We start from the raw sequence: 18918 nt of genomic DNA, 5'->3' as shown, positions 1-18918 counted from the left end.
TGCACGTCACGTCATCACCAGGGGCAAGACAGAACTTTTACCTCTGAGATTAAACGGGAAGAAAACCAGAGCTCGTCTAAGATTTAATACAAAGTAAATACAAACAGCCACACGGCATGGTCGTAAAGCGGATCCTTGATGGTGAGACACTTGTGTTTCTTGTAAAGCGCGCAAACGACACAACGTGGGAGTGTATTTTCGGTGTGTGCGGAGTGTGAAGCGCATCAAGGCACTGAAATGAGACCGCGTGAGATAACTCAACCATGTGCAACAATGCATTCAAACACATTTTCTTCACTCTTTATCGGGTTCACTTCTGCATTTCGTCTTAATTTTTTTTTCCAGACTATTGTGCATTACTCATACTCACGAAAAAACAAGATTAAATTGTTCTCTTAAGCATCGAGATGGGTTCTGTCATGTCCAGCCCCTTTGTGGTTAATAAAGGACTGCTTCCTCCCAGGCAGGGCTCTTGATTAAGTCATTTACCGGTAAGGTAAAAAACGTTTGACCATAAGCAACTGACCACAGTGTCTCTATCCAAACAGACGCCCAGTGCTTTTGGGAAGTCATATTCAGGGTTATTTTTGTAAAGGATGCATTACATATTCAAACAGTGCTACTCAACTCGAGAAATGCGCAGTTATTCAGGATGAAACAGGAAATGTGTCATTCTGGTCAGTTTAATGCTTTTGAACATACTCACTGAAACACGGTGGGATTAAATAAGTGCCCCGTTTCACTTAAGTGTGCATCTCAAATGTAGGTTTTAATTCTTTAGACAGTACCTTTAATAATTCGTCTTTATTGTCATCAGCTGTTCCGTCCCATTATCGCTCAGTCAGTCATCTGCAGAGCGCAGGCTCGTATGAAAGGAGCTATTAAAATGAAGGTTGACTGAGTGATATCAGGAGTAACAGCAGAAGTCAGACCACACTGCTGTCAGTCCTCCCCGAAGAGCCGAGCAGAGTCTGCCTGCCAGATTCAAACCTCTTCACATCTCCAAGTCTTTGTCGCCACCTTGTGGTCAGTTCGTGTAATTCAACTGTTTTTTCCCCCCCCCCAAACTGCTGTAGTCAGAAACTTCCAGTATATTCATGCAAAGCGATTCTTCACTCACAAACTCACAACAGTTTGATTTTAATAGCAAAGTAACCTTTTATTGTTTATAAAAAAATACACATTTCGTCATGTTTGATCTCAGCCTCCACGTGCCACCGACACAGGATTACTGAGGCTTGAGCTGTAGTGGTGTGAGACCGGGTTTTCTCAGAGAACAACAACAAAACAAAACAAAAAAAATCAGCAATCGGGATGACGATTCAGCTATATCGGATCTCAGTCAGTAGCTGGCATGTGAATATGTCTGAGATGCTGAGTGATGTGCAAGATAGTCAGAATGACACTCGAGGCGCAAATAGAGGGGGAAAAAAAAACAAAAAACCAAATACACTTCAGTGCAAAAGAGGTACAATTAAATATACAATATCCCAGTCACAAAGCAGCCTCAAAACAATAACACTGAAAGATACGATCTGCATATACAAACATTCACTGTAGTGTGTGTGTGTAAGTGTGTGTGTGTGAGAGAAAGAAAGTGTGTGCAAGATTGAACTGCGGCGCATCACAGCTGGCTCAGCTTCTGCAAAAAAAAAAAAAAAAAATGTGTACGAGTGTGTCATCTCATGTAATGTGTGATGGCTCGCAGAGTGTAAAGAAGGGCGGCCTGTAGCCGGGCTTCCATCACTATGATGTTTGCATGAACCTGCGAGAGGGAGAGAGAGAAAAAAGGCTGTCATTACCTTCAGGTCACCGGGTGACACACTTTCAAGTTCTGTCTATAACACTTCCCTCTGCGATGACATTTTAAAAAGGAAGCAACAGAAAGGACACACCGAAATGCCAAATGCTGAGACGGTACCGGAGCGGGACGACATGTTAAAATGTCAAATGATTTGTGACTGGAGAGGCCGGGGCGGGCGGGCGCCCGCTTGAACCCATTCATACCTTCTCGGAGTGTCTGAAGTGTCTCCAGAAGGTGTGGTAGATGCGAGCCGTGGTCTGCTCGGGATGACAGGCCATGGTTTTCACAAATACCTTCAGAGAGCGCTCCAGCAACACGTTGACGCTGGCGTAGTCGTAGTCATCGTAGCTGCAGGAGCAGGAGTTTGGCTCATTAGTGGATCCGTTTCAGTTTGGTCGTATTTCTCACAACCTGACGGTTACTGATACTGACCGGATGCCGTAGAGGCAGTGGATGTAGTTCCACAGAGCTTTTCTCAGAGTGAGAGTGTCCACACCTTCGTGCATGGCCATCCGGTGGTAGGTCAGGTTGCTCACAACCTGCAAAGCCACGCCATTATTTTGTCAAGTTTTCTCTTTCTGCAGCAGCAACGGCGACGCTGAAGAATAATTTCATTATCTTGTTTTGAGGACTTCAAGACCTGCTTGTTCTCTCCATTATAACCAAACCGCACAGTGCTGACTTTGTTGTGTTGTGTAGGTTACAGACGACTATTCATCTTGTACAACAGTCCTCATGACCTCCAAACACAAACACTGAGGCTGCTCTGTGTCCTCTGCAGCAGGATGAATGTTTATGAGGTGCGAGCGATTCCAACACAAGACAGATTTGCTCCTTTACTCGCTTTCATTTGAATAATTTTTAAAGATGTAAAAAAAAAAAAGAAAAAAAAAAGTCCTGGATTCCACACAGAAGAGAAAGATGAGAGAAAAGCCATTCTTATACTTTGCACCTATTTGTTTACCGAGCGGCTCCATCACCTGTATGAAAAGCAAAGGTCGACTGCATTTCTTCTGAAACCAATTCAGTATTCGCGCACGGTAGCTTTGATTTCATGAACAAGTGGTGCGATTGTTCTGTTGAGTGCATTTATGAGGATGTTGTCATCTGAGCTTTGGTGAGCAGACACAAACACTCACACCACTGAGCACAGAGCTTCAATCTGCACTTCAAGTATGAACCGAACATGGGATTATTATCAGTACAACCCGGCGAATCCATCTGAAATGTTAAAAGATTCTCCAAGTAGCTCAATAAACAATAAAGTATATGAATGTAAACTAATGATAATATAAGTCGATTATGGAGATAATTTTGTGTCTTTATTATTCAATCAATCAAAAAAGGTTTTGCAAACAAAAAAGAGAGTTGAGACCAAAAAACATAAAGTTGCAATCAAAAAATAAAAGTTCAATCAAATAGAATAAATCTGAGAACAAAATTATTTAAGTGGCAACCCCACCAAATTTTTTTTGACATCAAAACAGAGAAAAACTTTGGTTTTGAATTGTGAAGTTTTGCTTGCAAGCTCAAAAGTTTTGGTTTTGAATTAAAAAGTTTTGGTTGCAAATTCAAAAGTTTTGGTTACGAATCCAAAAGTTTTGGTTACGAATCCAAAAGTTTTGGTTGCGAATCCAAAAGTTTTGCTTGCGAATCTGACTGAACCCAATGGGCGGGGCCAACACTGGTGGAAGAGAGAAGAGCTCCTATTGGTCGCTTTGACCTCGCTCCTCCACCGCCTGTCTCCGCGCTGTTGCTGCTGCTTCCGCATTGGTAAAGGCCAGGAGATATTGCAGGCTTTTTTCAATCTTCCCCGATTCAGAGACCACACACTGGAAGACAACAGAGGACAGATCGCACCAGATCTTCCTCTCCTGATCTTCTAGCGTGTGGTGTCCTGTGGAACACACTAGAAGATTCTTCATTAGAGAATCGGCTCCTCGCTCTTCAAAATCTCGCGGAGTCAAACTTGATTTTGAGCGTTTTCCCTTAAGTCCTGTGTTTACATTCATCTCCACTATTAATAATAAGCGGAGAGCTTATTCCCTCACGTCATTCATTCATATCGGCTCCGTTCTTTCAGAGCACACCCCCCCCCCACCCCCCCATCCCGTGCGCGCGCAGCACGGAGTGTTTACTGTCAGAGTTTAAATGTTCTAGTATAGACGAGGGGAACATACGTAGTTTGACATCATTTTCTTATCATTTACCCCGTATTTGATAATAATTTAGCTCATTCATGTGTGTTTATTTCTTTTTTTTACGTTTCACTCCAGAGAGAAACAGTATAGAAATAAGTTATCGCAATCTGTGACGGACAAGCTACTTTTTAAAAAAATCATCATTTTTTGTCCCCAGATTTAATGGTTTAGACCAGAATTAAAATGCATTGATTAGGAAAAAGTTTCATTATACGTCCAAGTCCTCAGAAAGTTGTTTTTGCAATTCTTTCGTGATGGTTAATAATGGAGATTAATTGAAACATTGGGATTATTGCAGGACTGGCGAAATGCAGATGAGTGAACCAGATCTGGGTTTGGGTCTGAATGAAATCCAGTTCATCCAGGAGCGATACAGTTATTGAGGAATAACCTCTCGTTTTCTGCACTACTGAGCTTTTCTGTTTCACTGTCATATAGTGAATATATTTCAAAGACATATATTCATGTCTCCAGCTCTGACAGCTGAGAGGGGATTTTTTTTTCAACACCTCAGTAAAACGGAACTGTTCGGCCGATCAGGGAGCTTTATTCTGAGGGTGTGGACAGGTCGGCTCTGAGCTGATCGTCTAGCAGGGCACCGCACACCACAGGATTTGCGATCGGAAATATTAAACATGTTCATTATCTACGATCTCGGCTTCCAATGCCTCCCGAGCGGCTCCGATTGGAAAAAAAAAAAAAAAAAACCTCTCGGAACACACCACACACTACAGGAAGATCGGACCCGAACTCATTTACATACTCCTGACAATCAGACCTTTGGCATCATTCGGGAGGAGAAAACCGGGACAAAATTCGGCCCATGGTTCGGGCATGGATAACTGCCAATAATCCTGTAATGTCTACCGGCCAGTGTGTGGTCTCTGAATCGGGGAAGATTGAAAAAAGCCTGCAATATCTACTGGCCTTTACCAATGCGGAAGCAGCAGCAACAGCGCGGAGACAGGCGGTGGAGGAGCGAGGTCAAAGCGACCAATAGGAGCTCTTCTCTCTTCCACCAGTGTTGGCCCCGCCCATTGGGTTCAGTCAGATTCGCAAGCAAAACTTTTGGATTCGCAACCAAAACTTTTGGATTCGTAACCAAAACTTTTGGATTCGTAACCAAAACTTTTGGATTCGTAACCAAAACTTTTGAATTTGCAACCAAAACTTTTTAATTCAAAACCAAAACTTTTGAGCTTGCAAGCAAAACTTCACAATTCAAAACCAAAGTTTTTCTCTGTTTTGATGTCAAAAAAAATTTGGTGGGGTTGCCACTTAAATAATTTTGTTCTCAGATTTATTCTATTTGATTGAACTTTTATTTTTTGATTGCAACTTTATGTTTTTTGGTCTCAGCTCTCTTTTTTGTTTGCAAAACCTTTTTTGATTGATTGAATAATAAAGACACAAAATTATCTCCATAGTCGATTAGAACTTGACGGCAGCAACACAAGACAAAAAGGTTAGAAGGAAAAAAAAATACAGAGGACAGATGAAGAAAAGGGAATGTGTGTCCTTTGAACCAAAGAGCTGAGGGACTATTTGGCTTGTTATCAGTGCTCAGTTCAAAAGGAGGGTATCTCAGATGTGGCAGCGGAGTGAATGTGGTGCGCGCAGCTTGAGAGGCCTCTGGCGGTCGGAGTAGACCACAGATAACGCATCGTGATTAGAGATTTGCTCGGCTTGGGCATCGTCTTCCGGGGCTGTAGAGACAATCGCTCCCGCAAAGGTCACGGTGTACCTGGCCGCTGATCTGGTGGCGTTGCTCTCCTATGAAGGCGCTCTGAACGCTTTCAGCCAGATGGAGGTTTTAGAACAATATCTAGAAGACAATCTCTTTCAGGGAAGGCCCGGGACAGTTTTTGTACTAAACTGACCTCCCTGTTTCACCACCAGAAAGCCACAAGTGCATTTGGTGTGAATGTAGAGAAGGGAAGTTCAGCTCGAGCGCAAACACAGCCCGAGTTTCGGCTGCTGCAGCGAGTATCACCAGCTCAAACTTACTGGAGCAGACAGACCTGTTATTCACACGTGCAGGTTTTGTTTACCAGTATTCTTCAGTCAGTAAGTGAATCAACGTGGCGGTACCTGAAACTTCTCATCCAGGAGTTGGCCCATGTCCGGCAGCAGCCTGTTGACCAGAGAGAAGCCGTGGTCCTCCCATGAGTAGTCCTGAAATCACACATCGACGAGCGGGACACAATGAAACAAAAGACATCGTCAACAAACACCGCGCACAAGTCTGGATGAACAACAAAAAAAAGCAGAAGCAGAGCATGCTGTAATGCAAACAAAATGCCTCACACTACCTGTGCTCTCATGGTGGGTGGTGACTGCTCTCCCCTGGGGGCAAAGTCTTCATATCTGAACTCTGGTTCCTCCACGAGACAGAGCACCAGGTCAGGCGGAGCGCCCCGCACCACCGCTGAGCAAACACCACAGAGGAGACACACTGAGCGACGCAAGTCAAGACACGGCGGCATGACGCTCGGGTAAACAGGCATTCATCCTCCTACCGGTGGGTATGCTCTCGCTCCTCTCCCTCTCAAAGCGAGTCACCATTTCCTCCTGGGTACACTCTTCCTCCTCCTGCTGCTGCTGCAGCTCCACCATCCTCTTCATCAGCACCTCCACCTCCATCGCTCCGTCGACCAGCTGCAGAGAGGAGAAAGTCCAAATTACAAAGCGCTTCGGCGTAAAACCGCAGCGTCAACACTGAGACAAGCAGCTGTCACTAAACCGGTGGGGCCAGTAAACCTAAACAGGTATTCAACAGACATTCTGGAGCTGCGGCTGCTGGGATCAGAGCCGCCGGCTCACCTCCGGCCTGCCGTCCTCAGGAGCCGGGCTGTGGGGGCTGGGGGGAACGTGGCCGGGCGACGGGGGCTGGAAGGTGTAGCCCCCGACGTGGTCGGGCTCGGGGTTCAGGCCGCAGCCCCACACGAAGGAGCACAGCGAGTGGGCGTGCGCCATCAGCACCACGGCGTGGATCAGCTCGGCGAGCGACCAGCGAGGCTCCGCTCCGGGACACACCAGCTCCTGCAGGATGAGGAGACGCAACAACCGAACACTTCAGCTGATTTTTTTTTGATTTTTTTTTTTTTTAATTCCTCTTTAACTGTCTACCAACCTTTTAATTATCTGGATTTTTTTCATTTCAAGTTCACATTTATTGCCATACGCAATTAAATACATTGCACCATGAAGCAGTAGAACATAAATATCAATCACGTATTCATCAATAATTTTAAAAACAAGATGCAACCCTCCCGGTTTTAAGAGCTTGCAATATTAAACTGGCATGTGCTTGACAACTTATGTTCAAGGAGCAAACAATAAAAAAACACCCTATATAAGTACTCACACGGTCATTATACGATGCAGACATGCAGCTGTATCAATGATTCGTTGGTCTTGTTTACTAATCTTGTTTTCCATCAGAAAACTCGATCAGGCCTCATTGTTACCGTTTAATTGTTCATATTCGATCTTCAGACTCTGAATTTATAAACCTACTGTCGCCAACCGTTGAAGGATCTGAAGGAACAAAAAGTGCCCTTGAGAACTCTCCGGCTCACATCTCCACAGGTTTATTCCTGACCTGCAGCAACAAATCCTAATGAGTTGATTAAAGCCTAATGACTTAAAGAAGTTCTCACACGAGCATGTGCAAACTTGGACACATGCTTCAGATTGTATCTTTAAGTAAAGACGGGAGTATATGAGTGGATCGGCATGTGAGGTCTGAAACAATATGGTGTACAAAGGGATGCTCAGGTTGCTGCCTCCTGTTGCATCTATAAACTATATTTTTTTTCCAATATATTGCATTTTGTTGCCTTTGTATTTGATGTGATAGTTAAAATCACTGAATGTAAGCTACATCCTGCAGCACTTTAATTCTTTATCATCTAACTTGAGGTTCGTTCATGATCTTGGCGTAAAGTGATTGAGTGTCAGAATCATTGATTTGCCGGTTAAACTCTTGAACGTCGAGCACACGGGGAGTAGCGACTGAGTCAGCGAGGGATTTTTTTTTTTTTGGACGCAAGTCAGAAATTTTAATTATTTTACTACGATGCGACACGATACCGGCAGAAGACGGCTGGGAGCGATGCGCGGGGAGCGAGTGGGTGTCGAGCCTGACCTGGATGTGCTGCTGTGTGATCAGCCAGGGTCTGTGTGCCAGCAGCTTGTTGAGCGTCTGCAGGCTGCGGAGTTTGGTGGGCGCGCGCTCCAGGCCGCTCAGCCAGCTCTCCTCGCCCCCGGCCTCCAGGAAGCTGCTGCTGTGCTGCTGCACCAGGTACGAGCAGTGGTGTCGAGCTGCGGCCTGCGAAACGACGGGAGAAGTCATCAACCTGCACGCCTTCTAATTTAACACTGATCTGGGAGTAACAGATAAACACAAAAAGATCCTCTCACCTCGTAAATATCAGAGGTTAAAACAACACAGACGAACTTGTACAGGCCGATTCTAATGAAGCCATATTTAAAGTGACGGGGCAGCTAATGCGATGAGAGTCATTAAATGTTTATGTGCCAAGTCACTAAGAGTCTTTGGCAGATTTCTCAGAAGCTGGATATGATACAGTGGACAAATACTTCCACTTTTTTTTTTTTCTTTAAATCTATTTTTAAAATATGCATGTGTCATGAAAAGCCAAGCATGAACTGAAGAACACTCCCAAAATCACTTGCATTTAGTTATTTTTGACTAAACAGCTGACCTTGGTCTTTTTTCAGTTACTGTAAGAAACAATGCAGTCTTTTTATGAACCTTGCACACAATATGAAACAATATTCACAATGGTTTGACGACTAAAAATAAGTGAAGAGCAGTGAAATATTTCGATATACACTAAAATCACCGCACGTACTGGACTGTAAAAATCTGAAGACTGCAGTGGAAAACAAACCTTTCCAGCAATAATAACTGTAACAGTAAGATACTGGCTTATGTGCCACTGCAAGGACAAGTAAAAGACTCTCCTATTAATAAATGTGTCAACAGAGCACTCTGCTCCTCTGGTCCCTCGAACAAACAGAGAAATAACAGCAGCAGAGTTTTAGCTGTTTGATGTTTTAATACTCAGACGGAGCGACCGCCGGACATCTTGTGTTTCACAAACCAATTAAGGGATTTATAGTGTTTTTTTTAGATGTAATAGATGTCTTAATTTGACAGAGAAAAATGATAAATGCTAACTGAAATAAAGATATAGCACACAGTCAAATGAGAATTCAACTTTTTGTGTCAAAGTTTGCAGCATCGGGATCTTTGAGCCATGAAGCAAAGACCAAAGCAACAACAGTCTCATCTGTTCGAGGTAAAGGATTATTACAGACATTAATTTCATTCATTTGTACTCGTCTAGTCCAATAATGACGGAGTGTTTGTGTATGGATCTACAGAAAATCAAGAGACAAGCGATAAACCTTCTAGTGCAGCACATTAATCAGTGTAATAATAAAGTGTCAGCTCCATATTAGGCGTTATTATCCACTTAGTTTATTAACCCAGCTCATGGGCACAGAACAACAAAACAATTATAAGTGTCAGCGTGGCCTTAGAGTGATGAGAAGACTGCAACACGCATGTTCTCTTAAAACTGTTCTCCAGGTTGCATAAGACAGGTGTAGATGAGGAGCGGATGGATGCGAGATGCCTGCCGTGCTTAGCGTCCGCCCGGATTGTTTTCTTACCATGACAGCGATGTAATGTCTCCAGTGATGGGGCAAGGGGCCGTCCAGCTCCAACAAAGCATGATGGGTCCTCAGGAAACAGCTGAGATAGGCGGGATGCAGCGCCATCACCATGGTGACGTGGTCCACCCGGCCCAGCGACAGGAAAGACTCGATGAGGATGTCCTGGTTTGGCCCTTCTTTCAAAACCTAGAGAGGAAGAAAAGGCATAAAAAAAATATAAGAGTGCATGCAAAGGAAACTGAATTGATAAAAAGCATTGTCTTTAAGCAGCCACGCAAAGCTGGAGATTTCCACAGATGAGAAAACACTTGACTTTCTCCTGTGGAAAATTTACAGTGAGTCAAATATAAAACTAGCGTCAGTCATCGGCTCTGGCGACAGAATTCTGGTATTGCAGGTCCGGAGCGCTGAAGCAACACACTGCAGTGTTACAGCAGACTCGCTGCTTATAGCACGGCCATGTAAGGTCTTAGGAATGTTTACTGAGCTGCAGAAAAGTCACTGAAAAATGAGAAAACCAAGATCCTAATGTGTCAAGAAATATAAACAGGAAGTTGAATAAAGCCACAGACTGACTACAAACTAAGAGGAAATGTGCAAAGCAAGCATTCCAGTTGGTTAAGCTTATTGTTTCATATGATCATTCCAATCGCATTTTAAACAATGTGTTTCATAAGTAACAGGTGGCACAAACATGCTGTCAAAGATCTATCTGTTGATATGAAAAGGGACCTGCAGCAAACCATGCAGCAGCTATGATTAGAAATGACAGCTGCGTATCAACTCAGGACACTGTACCTCTAAAATAGGTGAACATTTAGTGGAAAAGGGGGAAACATTCTTTTTCACCTCCTTTTGAGGATTAAAAAAACAAGGTCAGTAAATAGTGTGTACATTTACAAACAAAAAACTAGCAGGTAATATTTTCCAGTCTGTCAAGTCTATGGGTTGTTTACCTCCTTTGCAGGGATAAAGGCACTGGGGCCTGTGGCCAAGGCCCGAGGTACTTCAACTCCTTGTTCCTGGAAGCAAAGAAGAAGGATGATGAGTTTAAAAACAGTGAAACCAGAAAAGGACATTTCGCTGCTGCATCCATGAGTGAGGGGTTATTTATTAGATCATGTGAATTAATAACAGGTAAAGGACAAAATAAAATCAGGGATGACATGAAGGTAAGACATAACACAAAACCAAATTCTCATTTCAATCTAAATGGTGTAAATTCCTGCAAGGGCGTAAACAAGCTGTGCAATCTTGACTAGAGGAGAGTGAATGATTAAGAAAGTTAGTGCAACCACACTTTCACGGATGTTATCTTGGTAATTTCCGAGATAAATGAATAATCTGCAGTCAGCCTGAATCCCCTTGAACTTCCCGAGACCTACTTTGACTACAGCAGCTGTGTGTAACCGGAGAGACCCGTTTCATAACTCGCAGCCCGTGAAACGACAAAAGAGTCTTATCACGGCCGATCCGAGCGTGAAACTCACCGACATCAGAGGGCCGACAGCTTCTGCCGTCCGCTACCGGGAGGAATTAAGTAAATAGCAGCGAAGCACCGAGGTGCAGCTTTATTCGAGCGGGACAGTGAGCCTGTGTGTGTGTGCGTGTTGGGGAGGGAGGGGGTCTGCTGTGTTTTCAGGGCGCCGGGAGGGGGCGTGTCCGACCCGGCCTGCCTGTTTGTGCACACCGCCGCAAAGTCTTGCATCACCTCCAGTATACCGTCTGATGAAATCTCCGGCAGCGAGGGGGCAACGATAACAATAACAAAACAGCCGCTGGGCATCAGCCGCTTCAGCCATTCAATAAAATTTAACAGAAATAAAGTGAGTGTTCGCACTGGAGTTCAGTGTGTGACTGTCTCTGCTTACCTGTGCGGTCCGGAGCAGCTTGGCAGCCCTCTCCCGGACCTCCTGCAGCGGACACGACCTGGACAGTCGGAGCAGGTGCAGCAGAGTCCGTCTGCTCATCCGGGCCGAACCGGGTCGGTCCAGGTTCAAACACGCCTCGACCCCCAGGCTGAGCTCCTCCAGAGCCGCGGTGCGCTCCTCCTCGTCCCTGCTGCACAGCCGGGAGAAGCTCTTCACCGTCGCCCCGGCGTCGGGCTCAGACTCGGACTCGTGCCGACCCGAACGCCCAGAACCGGAGCCCTGTCCCGGGTCGTCCTCTCCATTAGCCCGGCTGGGGACGCCCGGTGCGGGATTACAGGCCATGTCCGGAACCGCCGGTGTTACCTGTCGTTAGTGGAGCTAGCTGAAGTCGTAACCTGACGCTAACCGTTAGCCCGATGCGAACATCGGGGGCGGTTTCCAAAGCGGCTGGATAACTTCAGGTGTCTGCCACTGCGCAACCACCCGTCCCAGTAATGATTAACACCCACGGACTACCTTCACCGGGCAGGCTCTGCCCCGTTTCATGGCCGGCCGGTTCCCGGACCGCAGAGCGCCTGTCGCCGGGTGGCTCGCTCGCTCGGCTAGCTTAGCTTAGCTGCTGCTAGCAAGATGCTGCAAAGTGCTTTTCAAGGCGCATCGAAGGCGAATCTCCCAGTAAACTCTGAGAGCAGCCGGGTTAGGACCGGACTGGACACGGAGGCCACGCAGCAGCCTGGATATGAACTTAAACTCAACCGGCAGGGAGCAAAGAGAGGAGTTTATGAAGCTTTTAGTCGCTGCTCCGCATCATCTCTCTTCCTTCTTCCAGAGTGACGTCACCGTGACGTGCAGAAAGTTTCCGCTGAATGAGCGCCAACGTGCAGCGTTATCGCAGCATTTATGCACTTTCCTATCTTTAAATACTGTCATTTCAACAGTGTCTTCATGTCGCGTTTTGTTATCATCCAGTGGAAATAAAATTAATAAAAAATCTTTGTTTCATATTTGCAGCAACAATGACAATGTTTGATGAATTAATGTTTTGTCTAAACTGTTCAGGTTATTTCAGGTCAGTCACATCTTGTGCGTCATTGCAGATAAGATCCCGGTTTATGAGTACTTCATTCATTTTAGATCATTAAAAAAAGCAGAGTCACCACCGTTAAAGACACACAGAACTATTTTGACATGGGAATGAACAAATAGCAGATCACCATTGGCTCACATCTGCCACGTGGGGAACACCAAAATGTTTGAGAATAATGTACAATTTCAGTGAGTTATGGTTTCTGTCTTTGCTGATTGGGAATCACCCTGGGTCCAGTTCACCAAGCGAAGAAACTATAGTAAACAACAATTCCTCCACTGCTTGTTCCATACAGTAAAGGTTTATAATTAGTGTTTAAAAAAAAATCAAACAGGTTTAATTTTGCATTTGAAATGATCAGTGCATGTATATCTGTTTAATAAGTCACATTATATTGTGATTTGTCAGAGAATAACCAAACCATCAAGCCCTTTTGGTCCTTGGAGTCCATGTCTGGGATATTTGATAAAAGGAGATTATTGTCACCCCTTATATATAACAATCATGGAAAATTGATGTATCTGTGATTGTGTGTATATTTCTGAATTTAATCTCCATATCATATATTTTCACATTCTTATGTTTACTTCCCAAAACACCTTTATTTAGGAAAATAAAACACATCAACAGTGAATTCTTATTATCAGACATATTTCTTATATTAATTTACCTGCACATATGTAGATAATATATAATGATTGATAATTTTGTGTCAGCATTGGAAAATAAAGTCAAAGTTGATGAGAGAAAGACGAAGACAGTGACACAGAAACAGACAAGTGAAGGATGATGTGCTGCTCCATCTGTCGTGACGAGACACGGACCCTCTGGAGTTCCAGAAACCTCAGTATTATCATAGCAACAAAGAAAACCCCTTCAGTGTACCGGCACCGTTTCCCTATGAGGGAAGACTTTTATTAACACACAGGCTGGCTTTGGAGGATGACCTTTGGAGCACACGCGCATATACACACGCACACACACACACACACAAAGGCACGGTCCTCATGGCGACCTGCGCTTTGTGTCCCAGAGGAGGTTAGGCCGAGAGAGGAGGAGACAGCTGGTGGTTTGGGAGCGCTCAGGGTACAAGCAGAGGTCCGGGTTCACACACACACACACACACACACACACACACACATACGGGCCCCTCTTCAATATCTTACCAGAAGTAAACAAAAGTGTGTGTGGGATTGTTTATGTGTGTTGACGGCTGGGTGCGAAGATGTTCAGTGGAGAGTGGGAAGTGAGGCCTCAGACGATTTTGTTCTCCAGCAAGGCGATTCTCTTCGACATGCTCTCTAGTAAGTTTTAGTTAAGGAGAGAAATATTCAAAACACAAAATAAGACAGACAACATGAAGCCCCTCCCTGTACCCTGAAATCACTTCACCCACTGTAAAGGATATATTTTTTCGTTAGCGCCTGTAGGGCATCTTCTACTTTCTTTTGGAACTTTACAAGGGAGTCACATTCACAGGGGTCCTCCTCTGTGGGATCAGAGAGCACAAGTTCAGGTTTTGCAATATTTCACCACTGTTCGCGGTCCAAAAATACTAATAATGCGAATTTCCATTATGTTGCGTCTTAACGCGAAATCCCTGACCTTGGCAGATGTTAATCTGCAGTTTCTTGGCGATCTGGGTCATGGCTTTGAAGTCAGCGGTGTAGAAGTAATGCTCTCCAGTTGGCTCGGAGGCAATCTCCTTCAGTTCATCCTCAACTGCGTTTCCCACTCCAACCGCGTACATCTTGAAGCCTTTAAATGGACAGCGTGACATGTGAGCGGAACAAACAGCTGGCTCTCGCCACACTGGCGGGTCATGACGTAACCTTCTCTCCCGCTCACCGTTTTCCTTGGCCTTCTTGGCAGCATCTCCGATGTAGTCCTGACTGCGTCCGTCAGTGAACACAATGCCCACCTTTGTGACTCCGGGCCTGGCACCCTGAGCGACGCTGAAGCTGCTGTCCGACAGGTAGCGGAGCGCCTGGCCTGTCATGGTTCCCCTCTCCATGTAGGCCATCTTTTTCACAGCATCTTTAAGGTCTTTCTTGTTGTTGTAGCGGCCCAGGGGAAACTCCTGCAGAGGCAAAGGAATGAGGGTATGACGGGCGGAAAGAAAGTAATGTATTCTACTGTTACTATGAATAAGAACCCTACTTGTTTGACTGAGCTGGAGTACTGAACCAGTCCAACGTGAGCCTTGCTGTCAGACACATCCAGTTTGTCAATGATCTGATTGATCCACTTCTTAACCAGCTCAAAGTTCTCAGGGCGCACGCTCTTAGAGCCGTCGATCAGGAACACCACATCCGTCGCGGAGTTGCTGCAAGCTGGTAGCACCACAGACAGACACACAAATCGTTGGGTCGGGCGACTGTGGCGGCGCTGCAATCCTGCTTGGACGAATGCCTTCAGACACACGCACTCACCACTGCAACTGCGACCATCATCCATGAGGGTAAAGCCATCTTTGCAGGCACACTTGTATGATCCTGGGGTGCTGATGCATACCTGCGCACAGTCATGATCCCCAGTGGCACACAGGTCCGACACTGTGTGTGTGTGTGCGGGTATGCCGACCACACACACGTACACACAGCACGCGCAGAGGGTGGGTGGGGTTAGGAGAAGAAACGAAACTATGTCAGTTTGGAAAATTTGCAGTGATTTTTTAATGATCCACTGTGATCTGCAAGGAGACCTGGAGCATTTTGAGACGTGTGTGGATGAAGCATAAACCCAGTGGATCCTTAAAATGAACAGGTGGAAAAGATTGGAGTAGCCTCAGTTAAAGAATATCTAATTAGCGCTTGGTTCCCTTCTCGTGTGCAGGCTCGTCCAATAACAATCCAACACTGTGACCATGCAGCTCTGCCCTCCGATGAAACGTCTGCAGCGAGACTGGCTGCTGCAAAGCAGGACAGCAGTCAGAACTGCTGCAGAGTGAAAACGCCGAAGGGCATTTCTAATTAGGGGTTTAATGATTGTCACTAATGGATCGGTAATTACAGACAGATCAGTCTCGGCTCTCGGTTATGTGAGAGCTGAGCGAGGAATACGAGCAAATCTCGTTCCGAGATGTTGTTTCTACCCTAATATCCTCACGCACAGGAAATTTTAAACAAAGCCCAAAACGACTGGACGGCTGTCCAGGTCGAATAAGAGCAGAGGACAAAAGGGAGGGAACAATGTACTGGAACGAAAGGTATGACAGTCCTGACACCTTACCCTCAGTATAGGGTTGCCAGCAGATAGCACTCTCCAAAGGGATGAAGGCCACCATGACGTTTTCTTTTTTCAAATACCCCATAATGATCCCATTTCCTCCTGCTGCCTCGTTTCACTTTAAAACTGAGACAATACTTCTAACCCTTCGCTCCGACTCCCACCTCTTCTCCGCCCTTACCGCAGAAAGCCTCCTGGAACTTCTTGGTGAGTTTCTCGATCACGCTGTAGCTCTCCACGTAATCCACGTGGTCGTCCAGCGGGTCGCTGGCCATCTGCTTCAGGGTGCTCATGTCCACACGTCCAACGCCGATGGCAAAAATCTCAATGCCGGCGTCTCGCGCACGCAGAGCCACATCCTTCACGTTGTCCTGGGGACGCCCGTCCGTCACGATAATGGCAACCTGTGACCGCAGAGGTTCAACAAACAATCAGTGATCGTCACGCTAACGGGACGAGAGGAACCATGTGAGAACGCCTCTAAATGCGCGTCGGACCTTGCTGATATCTGGAGATTTGACACGAGCTCCCTCGGCTTCACTGAAAGCAACGTTCAGTGCAAACTGGATGGCCAGACCGGTCATCGTTCCAGTGGACAGAGGCTCGATTTTGGTCACAGCCTTCACCAGCCCAGCCTTGGTGCGATGAGTCTTCAGAGAAACCTGCGGAGAAAAGCACAGTGTGCAAGAATCACTGTTGGAAGTCGGTTTAAAACGATATCCAAAAGCTCTGGCAGCCTGAAATCGTGTGTGTACCTCGTTTTTGACGCGGCTGGCGTAGTTAACAACTCCCACACGGGTGGCGTTGGGTCCAACGTCCAGCCCCTCGATCACTTTTGCGAGGAAGACCTTAACCTGCTCGAACTCTGAGGGGCGGACGCTGCGGCTGCTGTCGATGATGAACACCAGGTCTGTGGGACGGGTTTTGCACAAGCCCGCAGCTGCACACGGAAAGAAAAGTTATTCCACAACATTTTATTAATAGTTCACGAACACTGTATAGATTTTCTTAAATATTATGATTTTTTTTGCTGGAATGTTGAATGGAGGTGAATAGAAAAAAAAAGTGGGAGGAGCATGAAGAGAGTGGGGGTAGTGAGAGGGAAGCGGGAGGGCAGGGGTGAAGTGATGGACGCTGGCGAGACGTATATACGAGAGGAAGTGGGCGGAAACAAAAAAACAGGATGCAAAGAGGCAACGGGTGGAGAGAGGGAGAGAGGTGGAGGCAGAGATGCAGAGAGGCTCAGACAGAAAAACATAGGTGGAGGGCAAGAAGGATCCAATAACCCCCTTTAAAAATATTTGAATAATGTCTTGCATAAATAAATTGATGAGGCATAATTAGATCACCGACTTGGCAAATTAATGGCACTCAAGCCCATCATTTATTCAAAGGTTTGAAAAAGGAAGACAATGAGATCATTTACAATTAAAATAACACTCATACTGATTTTTTTGATGAATACATTATAAACAATGAGCTGAAAATCTGATGAGTGATTCAAGTGACTTAAAAAAAACTAATTTGCAGTATTGAAAATTCAAGTCGCGCACACAAATTTGACGGCGAGCTTCAGCATTTCTGCTCGAATAACTGAAGGCTTAAAGACGTTTCCTGGGTCTGTTAATTAAACAGATCTCCCTTCTCACCCTTCACCTCTCTCCTTCCATCCAGTTTTGTTTCAATTTTATTGGTTTTGAAAACTCACAAATATCCCCAACCAGCAACCTGACAATACACACTCTTAATCACACATACACACCACATGCAACTTTGTTCTGAAACGGGATACTTAAGCTTTGTTCATATAAAATTCATTCACCCAGAAACACTGACAGTGATAATGGCTTACACATTTTCAAAGACCAGAATTAAGAAAACTATAAAAAATTAAATACAAAAGTCATACTTTTTTGAAAATTAAATTCTCTAAAATATTTATCTGTCACAGTAGCGCAGCAAGTATCTGAGCATTTATGAATTTTTGAGTTTTTTGTGCTCAAATGTTAAATGATCATGGTAGCACAGCCACATAAAATACACCAGCATGAACCAAAGACTAAGGTTTGACTTATGAGGTCATGAATAAAGTTTGGGACTTTGCTAACTAGTCTGAAGGACCTTCAGAATATGCTGTGCAAGTACAAAGTACGAGATGCCCCACTGCATCAGCATCCCACGGCTCAAGAAGTCAGAAACGGAGGTTAAAGGTCACCATCCTTACCCATTGCGGCAGCCGTGCGGACATCTATAGTGGCTTGAGCTCCAATGAGGCCCAGCAGGAGCAGGAAAAACTGCGAGGCGAGCGTCATGGCGATCTGAGCGCGGCCGCAGACGGTCCCGGACTGAGAGGCTGAGAGGAAGCGGAGCGGGGCGAAGGGAGTTCCAGGCGACGGGGACGGCCACAAAGTGAGACCGGGTGACTTTGAGCTGCAGGTTATCAATGCAAGAGCTTCACACACTCAGCCCACAGACGGCCCCCCCTATTTCTGATGTAGTGTACGTGTGTGTGCGTGTGTGTGTGTGTGTGTGTGTGTGTGTGTGTGTGTGTGTGTGTGTGTGTGTGTGTGTGTCTGTGGGAAAGAGAGGGAAATACCTGCTCTGGGAGGACCTAGAACGGTGGGCAGGGAAAGACAAACATACCTTGATATGGCTAGGACGGACAGGTAAGCGTGTGTGAGCAGTAAAACGTGCGTGTGCGCACTCCAGTCCCCGAGTCAGTACAGTACGGGTGTGTGTCTGGCCGGGGGTACAGGAGCGGCTGGGGTTTCGGTGCGGCGCGCGCGTTGCCAACACAGCCGCCCCAGCTTGGATTTGGCCGCAGCTCAAATAAACACCGACATGAATTCCTCTTTTCTCCCCCGTGTTCCCTCGTATAGCAAACACACATTTACGGTGCGGAAGTGAAGGCGAGCCGCCGTACACAGCCGACAGTGTTCCCGGCAGCCGCGCGTGTGTGTGTGTGTGAGCATTTCTGTATAGATTGAAGTATACAAGCCACTTCCTGGCCGTTCAAGT

At 45.7% G+C, this 18918-nt stretch overlaps 2 protein-coding genes across 4 annotated transcripts; both read right to left on the bottom strand.

Moving 5' to 3' along the window:
• Window positions 1–1169: 1169 nt before the first annotated feature.
• On the bottom strand, window positions 1170–12414 carry sesn2 (sestrin 2). 2 transcript variants are annotated; one of them, XM_030120768.1, is made up of 11 exons: window positions 11586–12414; window positions 10671–10736; window positions 9712–9900; window positions 8156–8338; window positions 6829–7047; window positions 6525–6663; window positions 6318–6433; window positions 6097–6180; window positions 2237–2343; window positions 2008–2152; window positions 1170–1765 (listed from the first exon to the last, which is right to left on the bottom strand). In XM_030120768.1, exons 1-11 carry the CDS (start codon window positions 11925–11927, stop codon window positions 1679–1681), a joined length of 1677 nt encoding a protein of 558 aa, XP_029976628.1. In that variant the 5' UTR covers window positions 11928–12414; the 3' UTR covers window positions 1170–1678. The 2 variants fall into 2 exon arrangements, with proteins under 2 accessions (XP_029976628.1, XP_029976629.1); XM_030120769.1 differs by lacking the exon at window positions 11586–12414 and adding an exon at window positions 11205–11312.
• Window positions 12415–13260: 846 nt separating this feature from the next.
• On the bottom strand, window positions 13261–18367 carry matn1 (matrilin 1). Of its 2 annotated transcripts, XM_030120675.1 has the most exons (10): window positions 18125–18366; window positions 16656–16840; window positions 16398–16562; window positions 16082–16304; window positions 15105–15227; window positions 14833–15005; window positions 14521–14752; window positions 14278–14430; window positions 14081–14161; window positions 13261–13976 (listed from the first exon to the last, which is right to left on the bottom strand). In XM_030120675.1, the coding sequence occupies exons 1-10, from the start codon at window positions 18210–18212 to the stop codon at window positions 13927–13929; spliced, it is 1473 nt and encodes a 490-aa protein (XP_029976535.1). In that variant the 5' UTR covers window positions 18213–18366; the 3' UTR covers window positions 13261–13926. The 2 variants fall into 2 exon arrangements, with proteins under 2 accessions (XP_029976535.1, XP_029976536.1); XM_030120676.1 differs by lacking the exon at window positions 15105–15227 and having other exon boundaries at window positions 18125–18367.
• Between the last annotated feature and the right edge of the window lie 551 nt (window positions 18368–18918).

This window comes from Salarias fasciatus, chromosome 22 (assembly GCF_902148845.1).
Source record: "Salarias fasciatus chromosome 22, fSalaFa1.1, whole genome shotgun sequence".
NCBI lineage: Eukaryota > Metazoa > Chordata > Actinopteri > Blenniiformes > Blenniidae > Salarias > Salarias fasciatus.
Note: the sequence above shows the minus strand (reverse complement) of the source record. Positions and strands in the feature narration are given on the sequence as shown.

Excerpts from the sequence above, each read along its gene's own strand:
- sesn2 (XM_030120768.1), bottom strand. The coding sequence starts at position 11,927 with ATGGCCTGTAATCCCGCACCGGGCGTCCCCAGCCGGGCTAATGGAGAG. Across the intron at positions 9,901-10,670 it reads CCTTTATCCCTGCAAAGGAG|GTTTTGAAAGAAGGGCCAAA; the intron begins GTAAACAACCCA and ends CTTCCTCTCTAG. Across the intron at positions 2,344-6,096 it reads TCCTGGATGAGAAGTTTCAG|GTTGTGAGCAACCTGACCTA; the intron begins GTACCGCCACGT and ends GTGGCTTTGCAG.
- matn1 (XM_030120675.1), bottom strand. The coding sequence starts at position 18,212 with ATGACGCTCGCCTCGCAGTTTTTCCTGCTCCTGCTGGGCCTCATTGGA. Across the intron at positions 15,006-15,104 it reads TGATGGTCGCAGTTGCAGTG|CTTGCAGCAACTCCGCGACG; the intron begins GTGAGTGCGTGT and ends TGGTGCTACCAG. Across the intron at positions 14,753-14,832 it reads ACTCCAGCTCAGTCAAACAA|GAGTTTCCCCTGGGCCGCTA; the intron begins GTAGGGTTCTTA and ends TTGCCTCTGCAG.